We start from the raw sequence: 16,288 nt of genomic DNA on the forward strand, positions 1-16,288 counted from the left end.
GGTGCTAATTAAAAAGCTGAACCTTACCCCTCCCGCATGGCCTGACGAGTTAATTGTTGGCTGTTGGTTATATTAAAGTTGATATTGGCCGTTCCTGTTTGACAGACTATTGAAAAATTGAGTGAAAACTGTCCACATTCTGTCTTGTGTTATCTTGTTTTCTGTGGTATGCTGCGATGATAAACTGTCCCTCCACCTCTCCGTCTCTGACACTTGTGAACGTTTTTGGTGGAAGTTGGCTCATCTCCCTTTAAAAGATAGGAGAGACCCTCTTTTGATAGACTGGATTGTGGCCTACGTAGGAGGGACAGGCTGAAATGTTCTAAGCGAGTTAAAAACCATTTGCCAAGACTTTTTGTTTTGTCTTCTTGTATTTCCCTTTGACAAACGTGCACGTCGCTTTCTGTGGTCGCTTCAGAGGTTAACACCAGGTTAAGTGGTTGACCCTCAGGTTGCACCTCTGAACAGAAGGAGGCATAACATGTCTATTGATGGACTGAGGGCGGTAAAGGTCACACATGCATGTGTTCTTGCATACCCCACCCAACACCCACACTGCCCACCCCCCGATATGATCTGTTTATCCTCTCCTCCTTCTTTCATCATTCTCCCAGCGCTATCACGCAGACTGGGGATTTTTATCATTGTTTTTGGGCAATAGCACAGAGATACATACGATAATCACCACTTGGTATGCTTCACTAAAGCCCCATATTGATCAGCTGTGATATCAGGGTTGCTAAGTTACCGGCCGTCCCACGTCTTCTCGATGTTTTGAAACAACTCGAGCTCTTCGGCTTTATCTAAGCCTCCCTCCAATAAAGCAGAATTATGTTGGGATGGAGTTTTCCATTTTTTTATCTTTGCAGTCTGGGGGCCAAGAAAAATTTTAACCATCCCCAAATTAAATTAAAAGAAAAAACAGTTGGCGACTCGGCTTGACAAGAGCAAGGCGCCTTTCATTATAATCAGATTGATGTGGAATGACTGAGCGGTTAAGTGTGGAACATTCACTCGTATGTAAGATCATTTACGCACACACATACACACACATAAACACGCACTGATATCATGGAAAGAGTTGCTCAATGGCAACCGTCAGCCTTATATTGATGTCTATCAAGAATGCCTGCGTTTCTTCCCTTTAGCATCCATCTTCACTTTGGATGTAATTATCCGTTTGACAAATGAAGTGGGCAAAAAAAAAAAGCACGAATCTACTCTGATGGTGTTTTGGCTGAAATGGCACAGCTAATAAAGAAAGGGTGGTTGGCAGTAAGATGTGTGCAGCATACCCTGGCCTTAACTACAATGTTTGTTTTCTAAAACTCAATTACTCACCATCCTTATCCTCCCAGTGAAAATACAGTTACCTAAAATCTACAAATCTTTTCTTCCCCCATAACTGTCTGTAATTAATCAGCACATCTGAACAGCCACCAAAAGAAAATTCATTGCAGAGAGCAGGCCTAGGTCAATTTTACAGGGGTCGGGATCATTGTAGGAACTTGCAATTGTTATTCTGGGAGATGTGGTCACAGAAATGGTCCTCTGTGACCGGCTTGTGCAATAGCAAAAACTGGCACAGCACTGTGGAAGCAGAGGTATTGTCCTCTTAGGAGACCAAAGGGGCAGTATACAGGTTTCTTTATGGTTGAAATTCAGATCCTAATCCAGCTGAACTCCATAATCTTGAAATGAGAATGCATTTTGGACTGTTTGGGCTGCAATCCACAGATGATCTCTCTTTTGAGACGTCACATGGGGCCATCAAATGAAGTTTGAGCGATTTTGAACGAGTGGGTTTTTTCAGTCACGATTAAGCAGCACCACAATAGCTTGGCTAACTATCAGTGCATTTTTTTGTTTTATAAATAAGAGTCCTGTAAGAGATTTAAAATCAGCTGAGTGTGACATTTGGCCAGGGCAGTGGGGGGGGGGGGGGGGGGGGGGGGGGGGTTGGGGGTCCTGCGGTTTGCCAGTTCTAAGAGTTCTAAGACTAAGACATGTTGACATGATTATCAGATGTCAGAGGTACTTTGGAAGCACTCATCCATCACCATCCCAGTGATAGCGCCTGGGTAAGGGTGATATCGTCTCCATATTCATATTCTGGATTCAAATGGCTGCTTGCACAGCTCACACACGTGCACAACTGCTGGACATGAGGCGGAATGTCAGGAAAATGTCACCTGTGGAGCAACGTTGTGAGGAGGATGCCAATGAGTAACATTTAGCGTGCGCGTGTTTAATAAAAGTGGGTGGTCTTGAGCTGTGAGCACCAAATCTCTGTTTAAACTGTGCTTCCAGCTAGTGACCTTGAGAATTACTCTGTTGGACTGAGTGTTATTTATTTGGACATCTTATACACACTCACAAATGACCATTAGGTGCTGTGTTTGATAAACAAACTGATTGGATTGCTTGTGTGAATGTGTGTGGTTTCTCTCCCTCGCTGTCCTCAAGGCCCCTCAGAATGGGCCCAATTTCACTCAAGGACATGGAAAATAGCTCGTGCATGCTCACATAGCTCATGTGCACATACATAGTATACACCTTGTATATACACACACGTAAACACTCGCATGCACACAAATTGCTGCTAACTAAGGCTTAGCCTCTTGGATGAAGACAAGGGAATGTTGTTGCCTGTTGTGCACACCTCTCCACCTGAACATCAGCACAGGGCCTCAAGATTACTGTTATATTGCACCAGCAAAAAGGAGGAGGCTTTATGAAGTTCACCAAACGCATGTGCGCTTAAAGCTTGCACACACGCTATCATATATATGGACTTCTTATTTTATTTTCTCTGACTTTTTATTTCTGGATTTCTCTTCCAGGCGAATCTCTGGAAATCAGCTGAGGTACATTCCGGGCCACGCTCTCCAGGGTCTCCATAATCTCAAAGTTCTGTAAGTAGCCCCCTTTTCTTCTTCTTCTTCTTTTGTTTCTCTCAACCAAGAACAGTGGCGGTAGAGCAATGGTTGTTTGGTATTCTGCTTGAGTTTTACTCCTGACCTGAATAAAATATGGGCCGTGTATCATGAACTGCAATTAAAATTTACGGCCTTGGATCTTTTATGCCGAAAACAAGCCCTGCGTGTGCAAACTCTCTCGCAGGTGTAATACTAGGACCTCCCAGTCGCACCACCCACCTAGATTACAGTGAGTGTAAAAAAAAAAAAAAAAAAATCAATTTGAAAAGTCATTCAAATCTCTCTCAACACCCCATTTGTCAGAGTGTGTTCATAGCCTTATGATCCATGGCCACCAACTGTTGCAAAAAGTGCAAAGGAACCATAAAAACCATAGTACTTTCCGAGCTGTGAGCGTACCATTTAATGAGTTGCGGTCATATTTCTAGTGGGTGGAAAACAAGAATATTAAGGAGGTTTTCATTAGCTTTGGCAAGCAACTCAGCTCTTTTAAACCTTGGCTGTGGAGCACTGCCACAATATATAAACTCCACTATAGCGTTGTGGTACATAATTTCAGGGAATCTGGGGGATTACCAGGCACAACACTTGATCATTTTTTATTTTTCTGGTATGAAACATATATTGAGTGAACCAGCAAAAGCCTATTATGTCATTACTACATAAGAAAACACTCCCTGAGTTTGTACAAGTCTGCAGAAACACTGTAACACCCTAGAAAAAAAGCCTCTCTAACACGCTATAAAGCAGCGAAATGTCAGTCAATGGTGGCAAACACGACCTTGTTAACTACAAGGTCTCTGCTCACACCCCTGAAACACACTACAATGTGATGAATAAATGCCCCATAAGGGAATTTTTCTTTAGCCAATTTCATGTATTTTTCATAGCATCATCATCATCCCATAGGGAAGATTACCATTCATGCTTTACACATCTGGGTAGCATTGTTTTATACTACGCACCAGATAGGCAAATAAGATGCCCTTTATACCTTGAAAAAACGCTCAAATATGGGTAAGAACAACAGTTAAGTACTTAAACAAAGTCTAATTGCACCACTGCACTGAAAATATTGAAAACTTTTAAAAGACAAATAAAGTATTGCTTGAATTTCAGATGTTTTAGAGCTAATATGGCCCCATGTTTTCAGGTTAGGGGCAGCATGGCGCTGCAGTGGGCATCACACTGGTGACTACTTACCTTGTGTGGTACTGGCCGATGACTGGCAATGACATGATTAACAACAACAACAAAAAAAGAACAAAAACTTTAGAGAGAGAAAGTGAGAGAGGGACGGAGAGGAAAGAGAGAGTGGGCTATTGTTTGCTCCCCACTTCCTTCTCGCGTTTTGCTTCATTCTTTCGAGAATGACATCAGCAGCCCACCCAAGGAGCGTCTCTTTTCATCTGCCCTCTGCTCTTTCACTCCACTTCAAGCTTGCGCTGGTCTTTTCCTCCGTGTGTCAGATTTCCCCTCATGATGGAATTATTTGTTCCGCTCGATGTGCCCTCATGCACATCACATTACTCTCAATCACGCACAGACCTATTACACCTATGAATGACTAATTTCACTGTGTTTTTTCAGGATGCTGCAGAATAATCAACTGGAGAGACTTCCTGACGATGCTCCTTGGGACCTGCCTAACTTACTGTCCCTGTGAGTCTTTACTACACACATGCACGCAGTAATCATGCTACTCGACCACAGACAGCAGGCAATAAGCAATTCCCTGGCCACCCACTCACACATCTCAGCTCCATGACCACAGCGCAGGTGTAGAGTAACACTGACATATTACAGACCATACCCCTAAAGGTCCTGTGCTGTGCTGTGCAGCCTGATGTAAGGATTCATAGCCTGACTTTGTCAGTGCAGCTCATGATAGCATCTGGAAGCCATGAGGGAAACAGCAGACACTGCAGGCCAGGGAGAGCATCTCCAATGAGCTGTGAAACAACCCTACTTTCCATCAATTCCCCCCTCTTCCTCCACCTCTCCTCCGTTCCTCTCTCACCACCCACGCCGCTACCCCCAGGGCTAATGAGAGCACTTGGTGGCATATATGTCTCAAATGCTTGGGGTCAGCTTGAAGGTTTGGTGCCTGCATGTGTGGACCACCTTACTGTATCTGTAAACTCTCATGTCTCTGCTCTCCGACTGTGCACCACATGTGTGTTCGACATATCTGCTTTACAAATTGATACTGAAGTGCAAATACCCATAAATGTATCCCAGCCCACATGATGTACACACACATACGTGCATGCAAACTCAAGCCCCCCCTCCTTAGAGGGGGTCTATGTCTAATGTCAGATTTATGTCATGATGCTGCCTGTCTTCAGTTGAAGTGTATGTGTGGTCTATCAAGTTTGTTCCCAGAGATGATCTTAAGTAATGAAAAAATACAAGTCAGTGTCTGTACACCACCCTTCCTCCCTCCCCTCCCCTCCCCTCCCCTCCCCTCACACACACACACACACACACACACACACACACACACACACACACACACACACACACACACACACACACACACACAGACAGAGTGTAGAGACACACCTTGTCATTACTATAATGATAAGCTCACCAGAGAAAGATTACTGGAACGGCTTTTGAGAGTGAAGCTTGCCGGCGCCTCTCGCTGACATAAAACGCAGCAGGTAAAAAGACAGTTGGCGCGCAGGCTTTAAACAGGTATAAAAGTGCAAAGGAGGTTGACTTTTGAAAATTAATCATGTCTTAATCTTGGATGAGATTCTTTTTGTTTGCGGTGAAGTGAAGCCGAGTTAAGAAATTTGTCTCACCCTTTGGGAGGGGCTAATTAAACCTGAGAGCACCGTCGCTTTGCTGGGTGCCATCAGATGGAGGCATTTTAGGTCACATACGTCGAAGATCGAGCAGTATAAAAAGTCTGGATGACTTCCACAAGAGCAGCTCTGTTTTCAGACCCGTGACTCAGTGATAGTGAAAAAGTACTCGACAGAGTACATAGAACTGGCCATCTGGAGAAACAAGCTTGTGGAGGTTGATTCCACAGACCTCTTGGATCGTTTAAGCAAACTCCCTTTATCTTTCTGTACGTCTCTCTTGTAATCATACCTCGGACTTTGATGTGATGGACAGGAAATAGCTGCTGCTTTACTGGCTTCTGTGGAACATTCCGGGTTCTGTCTGGACCTTCGTGAGCCCTGGCAGGTCCCCTCAGAGGAGCAATTATTATTTTGCCCTGAAGAACGAACCAGAAAGTTGAAGGGTCTTCCAAGGCCTTCATCCATTCACTGGGGTCAGGGACAAACGTCCACAATTGAAGGACACCGGATGCACAGGGGTGATGTTGTTCTCTTAAGAGATATCAGTTGAGGAATGCGCCACATCCATATGTTGTTCAGAGTGCTCATAAGTGCACGATCACTCATTCTTGTGCATCTACATGCAAGCCGGATGGTGTTTCCCTGTGTTAGAGCATCTGCCAGTGTATACAGTTGCTTCTATTGATGGCAGATTTCCCTGAGGAGAAAAGCCTACGGTTCAGAGTTCAAGTTCAGATTTCACTTTGATGATGCTGTTTGTTTGGTGAGGCCTCAGAGCGGCCAAGAGACAGAGGAGGAGCTGTTGTGCAAGGATCAAATGAACCCAGTAGAAGATTGATAAGAGAAAGTGTTTAAAGGAGAACAAGGGTTAAAGAGTGAGATGCTCAAGAGTTTTCAGCATGAATGGAGATGTAAGAAACAAATGTGAGCTGCAGGGAGGAAAAGAAGATTAATGGACAAGTGTGAAGGGCCAAAAAAAGAAGAATGGCAGGAGGAAGCGGTCTCAGTTTGACAACTCTGCCCCGAGGGCATCATTTATCACTGCGGCCAGTGTGTATGTGAGCATTTATGTGCCGTATGTCACAGTCCACACTTGCAGCCCGTGAGTTGAGAGACAACGAAGAACAAAGGTCTGGTATCTTGGTTTGGTCGGCGACATGAAAGCACTTGTGTGAAAATGTTTGACTGTGTCTGGCGTCAAACATTGATTAAAGGAGCCTTGTATGCGTATAAATGGTGATAAGTAATGCCGACAGCAGGAATCCAAGAATGAAGAATAGCTGAAGAATCATCTTCAAATTTACCACACACCTTCCACATAAATAAAACAAAGTAAAATAAAATGGGCTCCTTGCAAATGCTCCTACATGTTTGTGTTTTTTCCTCGTCTTACATTTCATGCATGTCTGTGCTGGTGAGGCTTGACGTGGCTTACTTAGCATGGGAATAAATCATAAATCAGGAGATTCCAACCCTGCAACAAAGATGAAAGGAGAATTAAGGATGTGTAATTCTCATAATAACCTTCCTTTAAGCCAAAGTGTTTTCATGACACACAATCTATGATGCACGCACGCACTCGGATACACGTGAAGAACAGCAAACACTGTATTTAAGTAATTATCTCACCCTGCAGGCGTCTCGATGCTAACCTGCTGTCTGAGGTTCCGGCTTGGGCCTTCAGAGGAGTTTCCTCTATGAGGCACCTGTGGTTGGATGACAACTCCTTAACAGAAATCCCAGTGGCGGCACTAGACTCCCTGCCGTCCCTGCAGGCCATGACGCTGGCCCTCAACAAGATCACACACATTCCAGACTATGCCTTCACCAACCTCTCTGCCCTCGTTGTCCTGTAAGTGACGTCTCATTTTGACCTCTTTGGTCCGTGTTTCTTTGAAAATGATTGTTCTGTGTGATTTGGAAATTGCTGTGCGTCTGGAAATGATGAGATAATTTCTGATTTGTCCAAAACAATATTTGTGGCTATTTTTTCCCCCCAGGCACCTCCACAACAACCATATCCAGACCATGGATCCGAGATGTTTTGAAGGTTTACACAGTCTGGAGACACTGTGAGTACGAGAGGCATGCAAACACACATTTTGGACAGTAATTAGACTAAAGGTAATATGATACATTTATCTTTCCCTTCCTCAGGATTAAACCTAACCCGAATCATAACTACTGCTTCACCACCACTTCCTTCCCTCATAATGTGACCTTAACCTTATCTTCACCCTTAAAATGACCATACGCACTGGAAAGAAACTCAAATGAACCAACCTTAAGAGATTTCCATTTCAGGGCCTTCCTTTATTTTCATGGTCCTACAGGAAATTGCTAATCTATCAGTTAACCCTGCCTCAGAATAACCCTGCATAAAGTATACAATATCTCTGAATTTGTTGCCTCTATAGCCATAGATTACACAAGCTTCATTAATGAGTGCTCATACTCGCAACGTAGTTGGCAAAAGCCAAATCAATGCTTTGGGTCATTTTTGTCCAAAGAATTTGGTAACTTCCCGCTTTTAATGCTTAAATGAAAACTAGCACAAATGATTTGATCAATCCCCCTGGGCTTCTTCTTCAAGTACCAGGAAATAAAAGGAAATCACTCAAGAGGAAACACAAAGCAAATGAGTAAACCTATCAGGCTCATTGCAGCCGAGTCACTGACGTGCACAGCGCGTCCTAAATCAATATATTTTTTACCAAGAAATGGAAATGCTATGCCAAAGTCAAAGCGGTGTAACCCTACACCATAATTATTAATTCCCAGCACTCCCAGCACTGAACAGTTTCAAAACCACAACCAACACAGGAACAAAAGAAATGAGTAAAGCTTTCTCTTTGATCAGCTCAGAGCAGCTCAGTTTCTCAACACTGAACAATCACCTCCGTGTCTGCACATTTTTCATGTCACACTCCAAAATAATGAAAAACAATCTTCTTTATATCCAAGCGAGTTTGCTCATATTCCGATGTGACTGCTCTTGAAATCAGCCTATCATTTATTTCAATCTTTTCTTCAAACTGATAAAAAAGATGAAAAGAAAATCCTACCATCTGCGAAACTGCTGCATCTGCAGCCCTCTGGATTGCACCCTGAGGCCCAGGCCTTGTGAATAGCTGCCCTGAAGTAATAACAGCTCCATCTGTCCTTGGTAGTAAAAGTAATTTTTCTAAGCAGCACTGAGGTCCAGCGTACCTATAGGAAGGCTGAGCATAGGCACCGAACAGATCCTCTACTCACATCACTAAAGAAAACCGCATGAATGCGACCTACACTTTTATAAAAGAGGTGCAGAATGTAAAAGAAATGGAGACAGAAGCCATGGTGGCCTGGTGGCTGCTTAACAATGTGTTTAAGTGCAAAAAAAAAGAGTTTAGTGTGTGTGTGTGTGTGGGCACACGCATGTGTGTGCAGATAAGCACTCAAAAACATATGGCCGTTTTAATGCTCGAAATTCATTATCTGCCCCAGGAAGTGTCTGGCAACGGGAGGAAAGTCAGAGGAGGCACTGATAGGATTGATGAAGGGAAACTAGAGAATTAGAAAAAGAGGAGTGGAGCTCACTGGACCAAAATAGTGTGTGTTAACGTGTTCAGTGGGTAAGAGAGACGGATGATTCAGCGAGATGAGAGAGGAGGTGTCATTGACGTGGGGACACGGCTGGTATGAGGCGTTAATCACACAGCATGAGAAATTCAAGAGACCATCTGCATCACCAGTAGCCTTCTCAAACCTAAGGATGAATCATAAAACCATTACATAAGTCATGTATGTGACAAGATGGGTAAAGAGTGAGCCTCCATCAAACATCTTTCCTTTTCACTTGACCTTTTTTAATTGATTTGAATAAAATAAAGCATAAGCATAAATATTCCATACATGCTGTGCATTATGAAGTTGTTGTGTACGTACATGTGTACACAACTGTAGTACTCGTATGAAGGGGGGGAAAAAATTGAGAGGGAAAAAAACCAACCTGCCACCTGCTTGATGACGTATCATCCATAGCAACTGTTGTTTTGATATAGTGTTTTCTGGGAAACTAATCAGACGCAGACCTAAATAATCAGGTTAGAGCAGCAAGGGTCATGGGTCACATCAAGACTTCACTTCTGCAGCTGTCAGCCTCTCGCATAAGTGAGGAAATGGCTGTGTATACATGCACAGTCAAACACCCTTTATCACATTTGAAATAACACGGGATTGAGTTGCAAGTCGCGCTGGAGGGAATGGTTTCTACTTCCTGCTTTGGACTTCATGTTTCCATATATTATTTAATCATAACTGTTTATCTGACTGCCTGTCCCTCAGGGATTTGAACTACAACGATCTGCAGGAGTTTCCTGTGGCCATCAGGACATTGAGCAAACTTCAGGAATTGTGAGAGCACTCACACACACTCTCTCACACTCACACAAACCCACCTGCCTGACATGACTATCATGGCTGCATTATCCCGAGTAATCCCGTTAAGTGTTTTAATGTGGCACTCGGATATAATCTCTCTCGCTTGAAGCAGGTGTTGCCTAGGATCCCCCGCCACACACACACACACAAACACGCTGGTCTGCACGTATGCACACAGTGTTTTTCTTCAGCTTCAACAGATGTTCGCAGTGTGAATGTGTGTCAGCGTGCGAGTGCGTGTTTACATCTCATTTATCCAAAAAAAATGCTTTTCAGCTGTGCAATGGCAGGTGCAACATGAGGACATCTGACTCCACTCTTGCTCACAAACACACCATTTAAAAAAGAACAACTGACAAATGTATGCAAAATCAAACATGTTTAGCGACTAACAGCAAGTCTCTATATTTACAGAGGATTCCATAACAACAATATCAAAACCATCCCTGAGAGGGCCTTTGCAGGAAACCCTCAGCTCCAAACTATGTAAGTTAATGCTGCAACAGATAACTGTGATTTTATGACAAGTCATCGTGCACAAACACTTCTATATCACAATTTCTGTATTTCTTTTCTTGAAGTCATTTCTACGAGAATCCCATCCAGTTGGTGGGGAAATCCGCTTTCCAGTTCTTACCAAAGTTGCACACACTGTAAGTATGCGGCTAGTAGAAGCAATTCCAGTGAGTTAGCCTAAACACTGTTTAAATCATTCTCTATCCCCGGCAGTGAAAGTTGAGTGGACGTGTGTAATGTCCTTCTGAATGATGTTGTGTTAGTGTATTTCTGTGCTGTGCACTGATGTAGTAAGCAAGAGTGTGCTGTAAGAACATGTTGAATAGTGTGACTTATGATGTCTGTTGAGACAGCCAAAACAGCCTGTGTTGATTTTGGAGGAAAAGTTTGATGGCTTGAAATGAGCTGTTAGACAGGGCCTGAGTGTGTGTGTGTGTGTGTGTGTGTGTGTGTGTGTGTGTGTGTGTGTGAGTCAGACAGGGGGAAGAGAGGGGAGGAAAGAAAGAGACTTTTCTGACCCTGTTCTCTGTGTTCGTTAACAGCTCCCTCAACGGAGCAACCCAGATTCAAGAGTTTCCAGATCTGAAAGGAACCAGCAGCCTGGAAATTTTGTGAGTGTCACCCAAGTCAGATTTTCAGCGTTATTTGGCGTGACGGCAATAACTGACACGAGAAGCACAGAGGATGAGCAAGAGAGACACAGAGGGGCGGCAGTCATAGCAGAAATGATTTGGACAATTACACATAATCAAAATGATTTAGCTGTCTCTCTATCCACTCGAAGGAAATGCTTTAATACATGAATTCTGATCTGTCGTCGATCAGCTGACCAATTAAGTCATATACGTAATGGTATATGTTTTGGCTCCTTGTCCATCTGCAGAATACGCTGCTTCTGTCAGCATTCACATATGTAGTCACCAGCAAGCATGTTCCACTGGCAGCTACACGTGACTCCCCCGTCCTTCACAGATGAAGGGCACCTTGCTGTAATCTCCCAGAGCTGTCTCTCTGTGGTGGACTTTGACAGTGACACCTTCCCTCCTCCAGAGCCTTTTTGACTAGTCTCAGCCATTATTCACTTCAGCCGTCTTCCAAAGTCTAGCAAGAGATTTAGTAGCGCTGAGCTCAGCAGTAAATCCCTCCTAAAATCTCCCAGTTAGATCCCAAACATTTAATAATTCCTGGTTATCTGGCACTTGAAACCAAGCTGAACCTTTTATCTGTTTCTTCTGTGCATTTTTCTTCTGCTGCTAAACAACAGACTGAGAAAAGAGATGGTGCTAAGACAGTTTTGGCCCCTGTCTGACTGAGTTAGGCTCACCGGACCAGCGGCTCCTCTCGCCCGCTCGCGTTTTAACAATGACCATAGAATCTTCCTTGTCTCTACAGAACGCTGACTCGAGCCGGACTCTCGGCCCTCCCTCCGGATCTATGCGAGCAGCTGCCTCGCCTAAGAGTGCTGTAAGTATACTGTACATGCCGGGGGGAAGAGGGGAGGTAGAAAAAAACAAAACAGATACCGACTGAGCTCCGAAGCATTTGTTTAATCACTTTACTGTGAAATCCAATCACCCATCCGACTCACCCACAAAACCATTGTCCCATCATACACGCAGAGCTGAACGCACACCCAAATAACCTCGCCGAGGCCGTGATTTCCCACGCTCAAATCCGCAGCTGGTCACTGTTTATGTGCTTTGTGTATTGTTGCAGGGAGCTGTCCTACAACCAGATAGAGCATCTGCCCAGTTTTTACCGCTGCTCGTCGCTGCAGGAGATGTGAGTAATTCAAACCCCGACACCACCACACGCACCACGGGCTCAAATCTCAGGGTTGCACATTTTATATGTGCTGTGTGTGTGTGTGTGTGTGTTTCTCAACAGAGGCCTGCAGCATAACCAAATCAGGAGGATAGAGTCGAGCACCTTTCAGCAGCTCACCTCTCTGAGAGCACTGTAAGTCAGGTTTGGCTCCTTTCTTCGCCCCTTCCTACATTATCTCATGGACAGAAGCATTCGGCGGATTAAAATTTGACAAGATTCTGGGAAGATATTATTCTCTCCATTAAACTGCTTAAGCTTTCTCTCCATCCATTTTTACTCCGTTTCTTTAAATGTTTCAGAGATCTGAGCTGGAATCTGATCGAACGGATCCACCCAGATGCTTTTGCATCCCTTCAGTCCTTATTGAAATTGTGAGTATACGCATGACTGTCGCTGAGAGCCCTCATCCACCCTCCATAGCATCATCAGCATGAGTGATTTGTTTTTAAGCTTCAGAAGGGAACGTGAGAGTGCGAAAAGACAGGCCTTTTTTGCCCCCCTAAAACAAAAAACAGTGAACTCCAACAGATAATTTTGGCCCAAACTCACCCTTTTCCCTCCATTTCTTCTTGCGCTGATTTCAGGGACCTGACTGAAAACCGGCTGAGTTCAGTGCCTGTCACAGGTTTAGGCGGTCTCACCCATCTCAAAGTCAGAGGCAACGCGGAATTATATGACGCCTTCAGCCCCGATCATTTTCCCCGTATGAGGTAATACACACACACTTTTCCAATTATCTCTCCAACATGATTTCCTTTTAATACCTTCAATTTACCAAACACAGGCAGTGTTGACAGTAAGCTAATTACTGCAAGAACCCTCTTTCTTTTCTTTTTTTTGTGAGAGCTTTCTATGAAAGACTCTATGGGTTTCAAAATGAGAGGGGATGGTGGTGAGCGGCGACGTCAACATTGCTAAAGATCTTCATCAACACAGATCTCCTGCCAAAAACCTTCGTCAAAATCATAATACAGCTCATGCTTTACTGTTCACATGATGTCAAACGCTACAGAAACAAGATAAACTACTGCCCCAGAACTTTCATGTGAATATCTAATACCGTGTTCAAAACCTAAGCTTCAACTCTGAAGGATTGGTGTAAACCTTCCTCAGGACATCCGCTGTAGATTGGTTTTTTTCCCCCAGCAAAATCATTGTATCTTCTTTCTTGCAGGGTAATAGAGATGCCATATGCCTACCAGTGCTGCGTGTATGGTTCCTGTGACAGCTATAAACCGGCCAGCCAGTGGGACGCGGAGCAAGGTCACGTTGATGAGGATCTCCACAAGAGGACGGCGCCCATGTACCCGGTCCATGTGGACGCGCACTGTAAGAAAATGGAGAATAATGTGATATTTTTACAAGTCTACAAGTCTTCTCGCGACACATGTGCAGATTAAGCTCTCTGACTCGAAGAAGTTGGAACCTAAAAGAAGCATTTTTGACACCAACAATGGTTCATTCCAGATGACCCTGACCTGGAGGAGTTCCAGCTAGAAATAGAAGAATCCAAACTACAGGCCAGTGTCCAGTGCTCTCCTACCCCAGGTAAGTGAGGCTGTACTTTGAGAGGGTTAAATCAAATGCTGGGATTTTTTTTATTGTGTCTGAGATTGTTTCGATTCACGGCTGATGAGACGTCTCTTTGCAGGTCCTTTCTGTCCCTGCGACTCGCTCTTGGGCAGCTGGCCCGTTCGCGTAGGCTTGTGGTTCATCTCCTTGGTGTCTCTTCTGGGGAACTCCCTTCTGCTTCTGTCCCTCTTCAGCTCGCCGGGCTACCTCTCACCGCTCCGCTTCACCGTGGCCTGCATGGGGGCCTCCAACCTGCTGACAGGCATGTGCACAGGAACCCTGGCCTTTGTGGACGCTCTCACCCTGGGAGAGTTTGCTGACCACGGCGCCCGCTGGGAGGCGGGGTCTGGCTGTCAGGCGACAGGCTGGGTGTGGGTGTTTGCGTCCGAGGCGAGCGTGCTGCTGCTGACTCTGGCAGCTGTGCAGTGCGGCGTGAGTATGACGTGCGCCCGTGCCTACGGAAAGTTGCCTTCCCTTGGCAGTGTGCGGACATGCGCGCTTTTCTGCCTAGTTCTTTCCCTCGCCCTCGCTTCTCTGCCACTGGTCGGAGTGGGGGAGTATGGGTCCTCACCTTTCTGCCTGCCCTCGCCGTTGCCACCCCCCTCCTCTCGATTGCCATCCTCGCTGGGCTTCTCCTTAGCGCTCATCATGATGAACACTCTGTGTTTGCTGATAGTAACAGGCTCATATATCCGCCTTTACTGGGATTTACTGCGGGGAGAGTGTGATGGCCTGTGGGACTGCACCATGATCAAACATGTTGCGTGGCTAATATTCACCAACGGCCTCCTCTATGTACCGGTAGCTTTCCTGTCTCTGTGCTCCCTCCTCGGCCTTCTCTCCCTGGGGGAGGAGGTGCTCAAATCAGTTCTTCTGCTTCTCCAGCCACTACCTGCCTGCCTGAATCCTCTCCTGTTCCTCCTTTTCACGCGAGACCTCTCCCAGTTTTTCCTCTGGCCTTATCCAAAAGAGCGCCCAAAGTTACGCAGGGACCGTACCCTGGACTCTCTGGTTTCTGTGGGGACAGAGAAGAGCTCCTGCTCCGACTCATCTACGCTGGCCGAGTCCGAAGTTCTCTACAGCGCTGCGCCCGCTTGTCACTCCCACCGAGATCACGTCCGGTTTTCCCAATCCTCCTCCGCCTCGTCTCTTCTCCTCATCCCTTGTCAGATCCCCACAGCCAGAGACAGAGAGAGGGGGAGAGACCAAGAAAGCCTCAGCGACAACTGCACAAAGAGCTTGGATCCTCTGAACACTTGTAACTCTCAACATCGTTCTACCGCGAGCTCAACTCATCTGTGAGCCCCCGCACAAGGACTCAAGGACTGTCAACGGACCAGTCACACCAAGACCTCTCCGACAAGCATCTCAGATCGGGTCCACAAAGACAGTAGAATGTGAGAACATCAAAACTCTCAATGGTTCTGATGAAAAGAACATGATCCAGTGGAGTGGAATGCACCAATCCAGGACTTGTATGACAAAAGAAATTATGAAAACTGCATGGAAAAAAATAGCAGCTGACAAATCAGATGTTTAGCCGGGGTGGATTAGAAACAGTAGAATTGTGATGTTTATACTAAAATGTGATAAGTCAAGATTAGCGGTTACAATTTGAGTGGTTGTATTTTAAGTGGCGTGACCGTATAGATTTTTCTATTGCATAAATCTATATTATAGCTAAGGCTTTCAAAGAAAGGGAGTCGTCATAAACGGCGAAAAGTTTCTACCAGAGTAAGCTAACATTTTTTGAGGTTTTTTTTTTTAATGTGCAAAGTTGTCCTAAAGAAATGTTACTCTTTGCATGCCGGTAAGATGGAGCAGGAGTCAGACCGCACATTTATAGTTTACATAAATTTTGTCTTAAATATGCAACATTGGAGGAGAACAATTAAACAGCCATGGGGGGGGGGTCTCTTTCAACACACATTAGAATAGGCTACCAACATGTACATACGATGTAACTACCTCTGAACTACCATGGTATTGACTCACTACAGCATCGTGATGTTCGTCTCCCTTTTATATGATTAACAGCAAATATAATATTTTATATGTTTAAAATAAACCTGTAGTTTGTAAAAATGCTATTTTGGATGTACATAATTTGTATACAACTGCTATGCATATGTTTGAATAAAATTATCTTCATATTAAATATACAAAATAACCATTGGACTCATATTAATATGAAAA

At 44.7% G+C, this 16,288-nt stretch overlaps 1 protein-coding gene across 1 annotated transcript in view; it reads left to right on the forward strand.

Annotated features, from left to right (window-relative positions):
• The window catches only part of lgr6 (leucine-rich repeat containing G protein-coupled receptor 6), a 31,636-nt gene extending 15,374 nt beyond the window's left edge, over nt 1–16,262 (forward strand). Inside the window, exons 3-18 of the mRNA XM_003963317.3 lie at nt 2,844–2,915; nt 4,530–4,601; nt 7,392–7,607; nt 7,756–7,827; nt 10,082–10,150; nt 10,592–10,663; nt 10,759–10,830; nt 11,236–11,304; nt 12,086–12,157; nt 12,410–12,475; nt 12,581–12,652; nt 12,820–12,891; nt 13,105–13,230; nt 13,695–13,849; nt 13,988–14,068; nt 14,172–16,262. Coding sequence (XP_003963366.1) covers nt 2,844–2,915; nt 4,530–4,601; nt 7,392–7,607; nt 7,756–7,827; nt 10,082–10,150; nt 10,592–10,663; nt 10,759–10,830; nt 11,236–11,304; nt 12,086–12,157; nt 12,410–12,475; nt 12,581–12,652; nt 12,820–12,891; nt 13,105–13,230; nt 13,695–13,849; nt 13,988–14,068; nt 14,172–15,394 — 2,581 coding nt within the window. The 3' untranslated portion in view covers nt 15,395–16,262. The remainder of the gene's footprint in view (nt 1–2,843; nt 2,916–4,529; nt 4,602–7,391; nt 7,608–7,755; nt 7,828–10,081; nt 10,151–10,591; nt 10,664–10,758; nt 10,831–11,235; nt 11,305–12,085; nt 12,158–12,409; nt 12,476–12,580; nt 12,653–12,819; nt 12,892–13,104; nt 13,231–13,694; nt 13,850–13,987; nt 14,069–14,171) is intronic.
• The last annotated feature ends 26 nt before the right edge of the window (nt 16,263–16,288 follow it).

This window comes from Takifugu rubripes, chromosome 3, assembly GCF_901000725.2.
Source record: "Takifugu rubripes chromosome 3, fTakRub1.2, whole genome shotgun sequence".
NCBI classification, from domain to species: domain Eukaryota; kingdom Metazoa; phylum Chordata; class Actinopteri; order Tetraodontiformes; family Tetraodontidae; genus Takifugu; species Takifugu rubripes.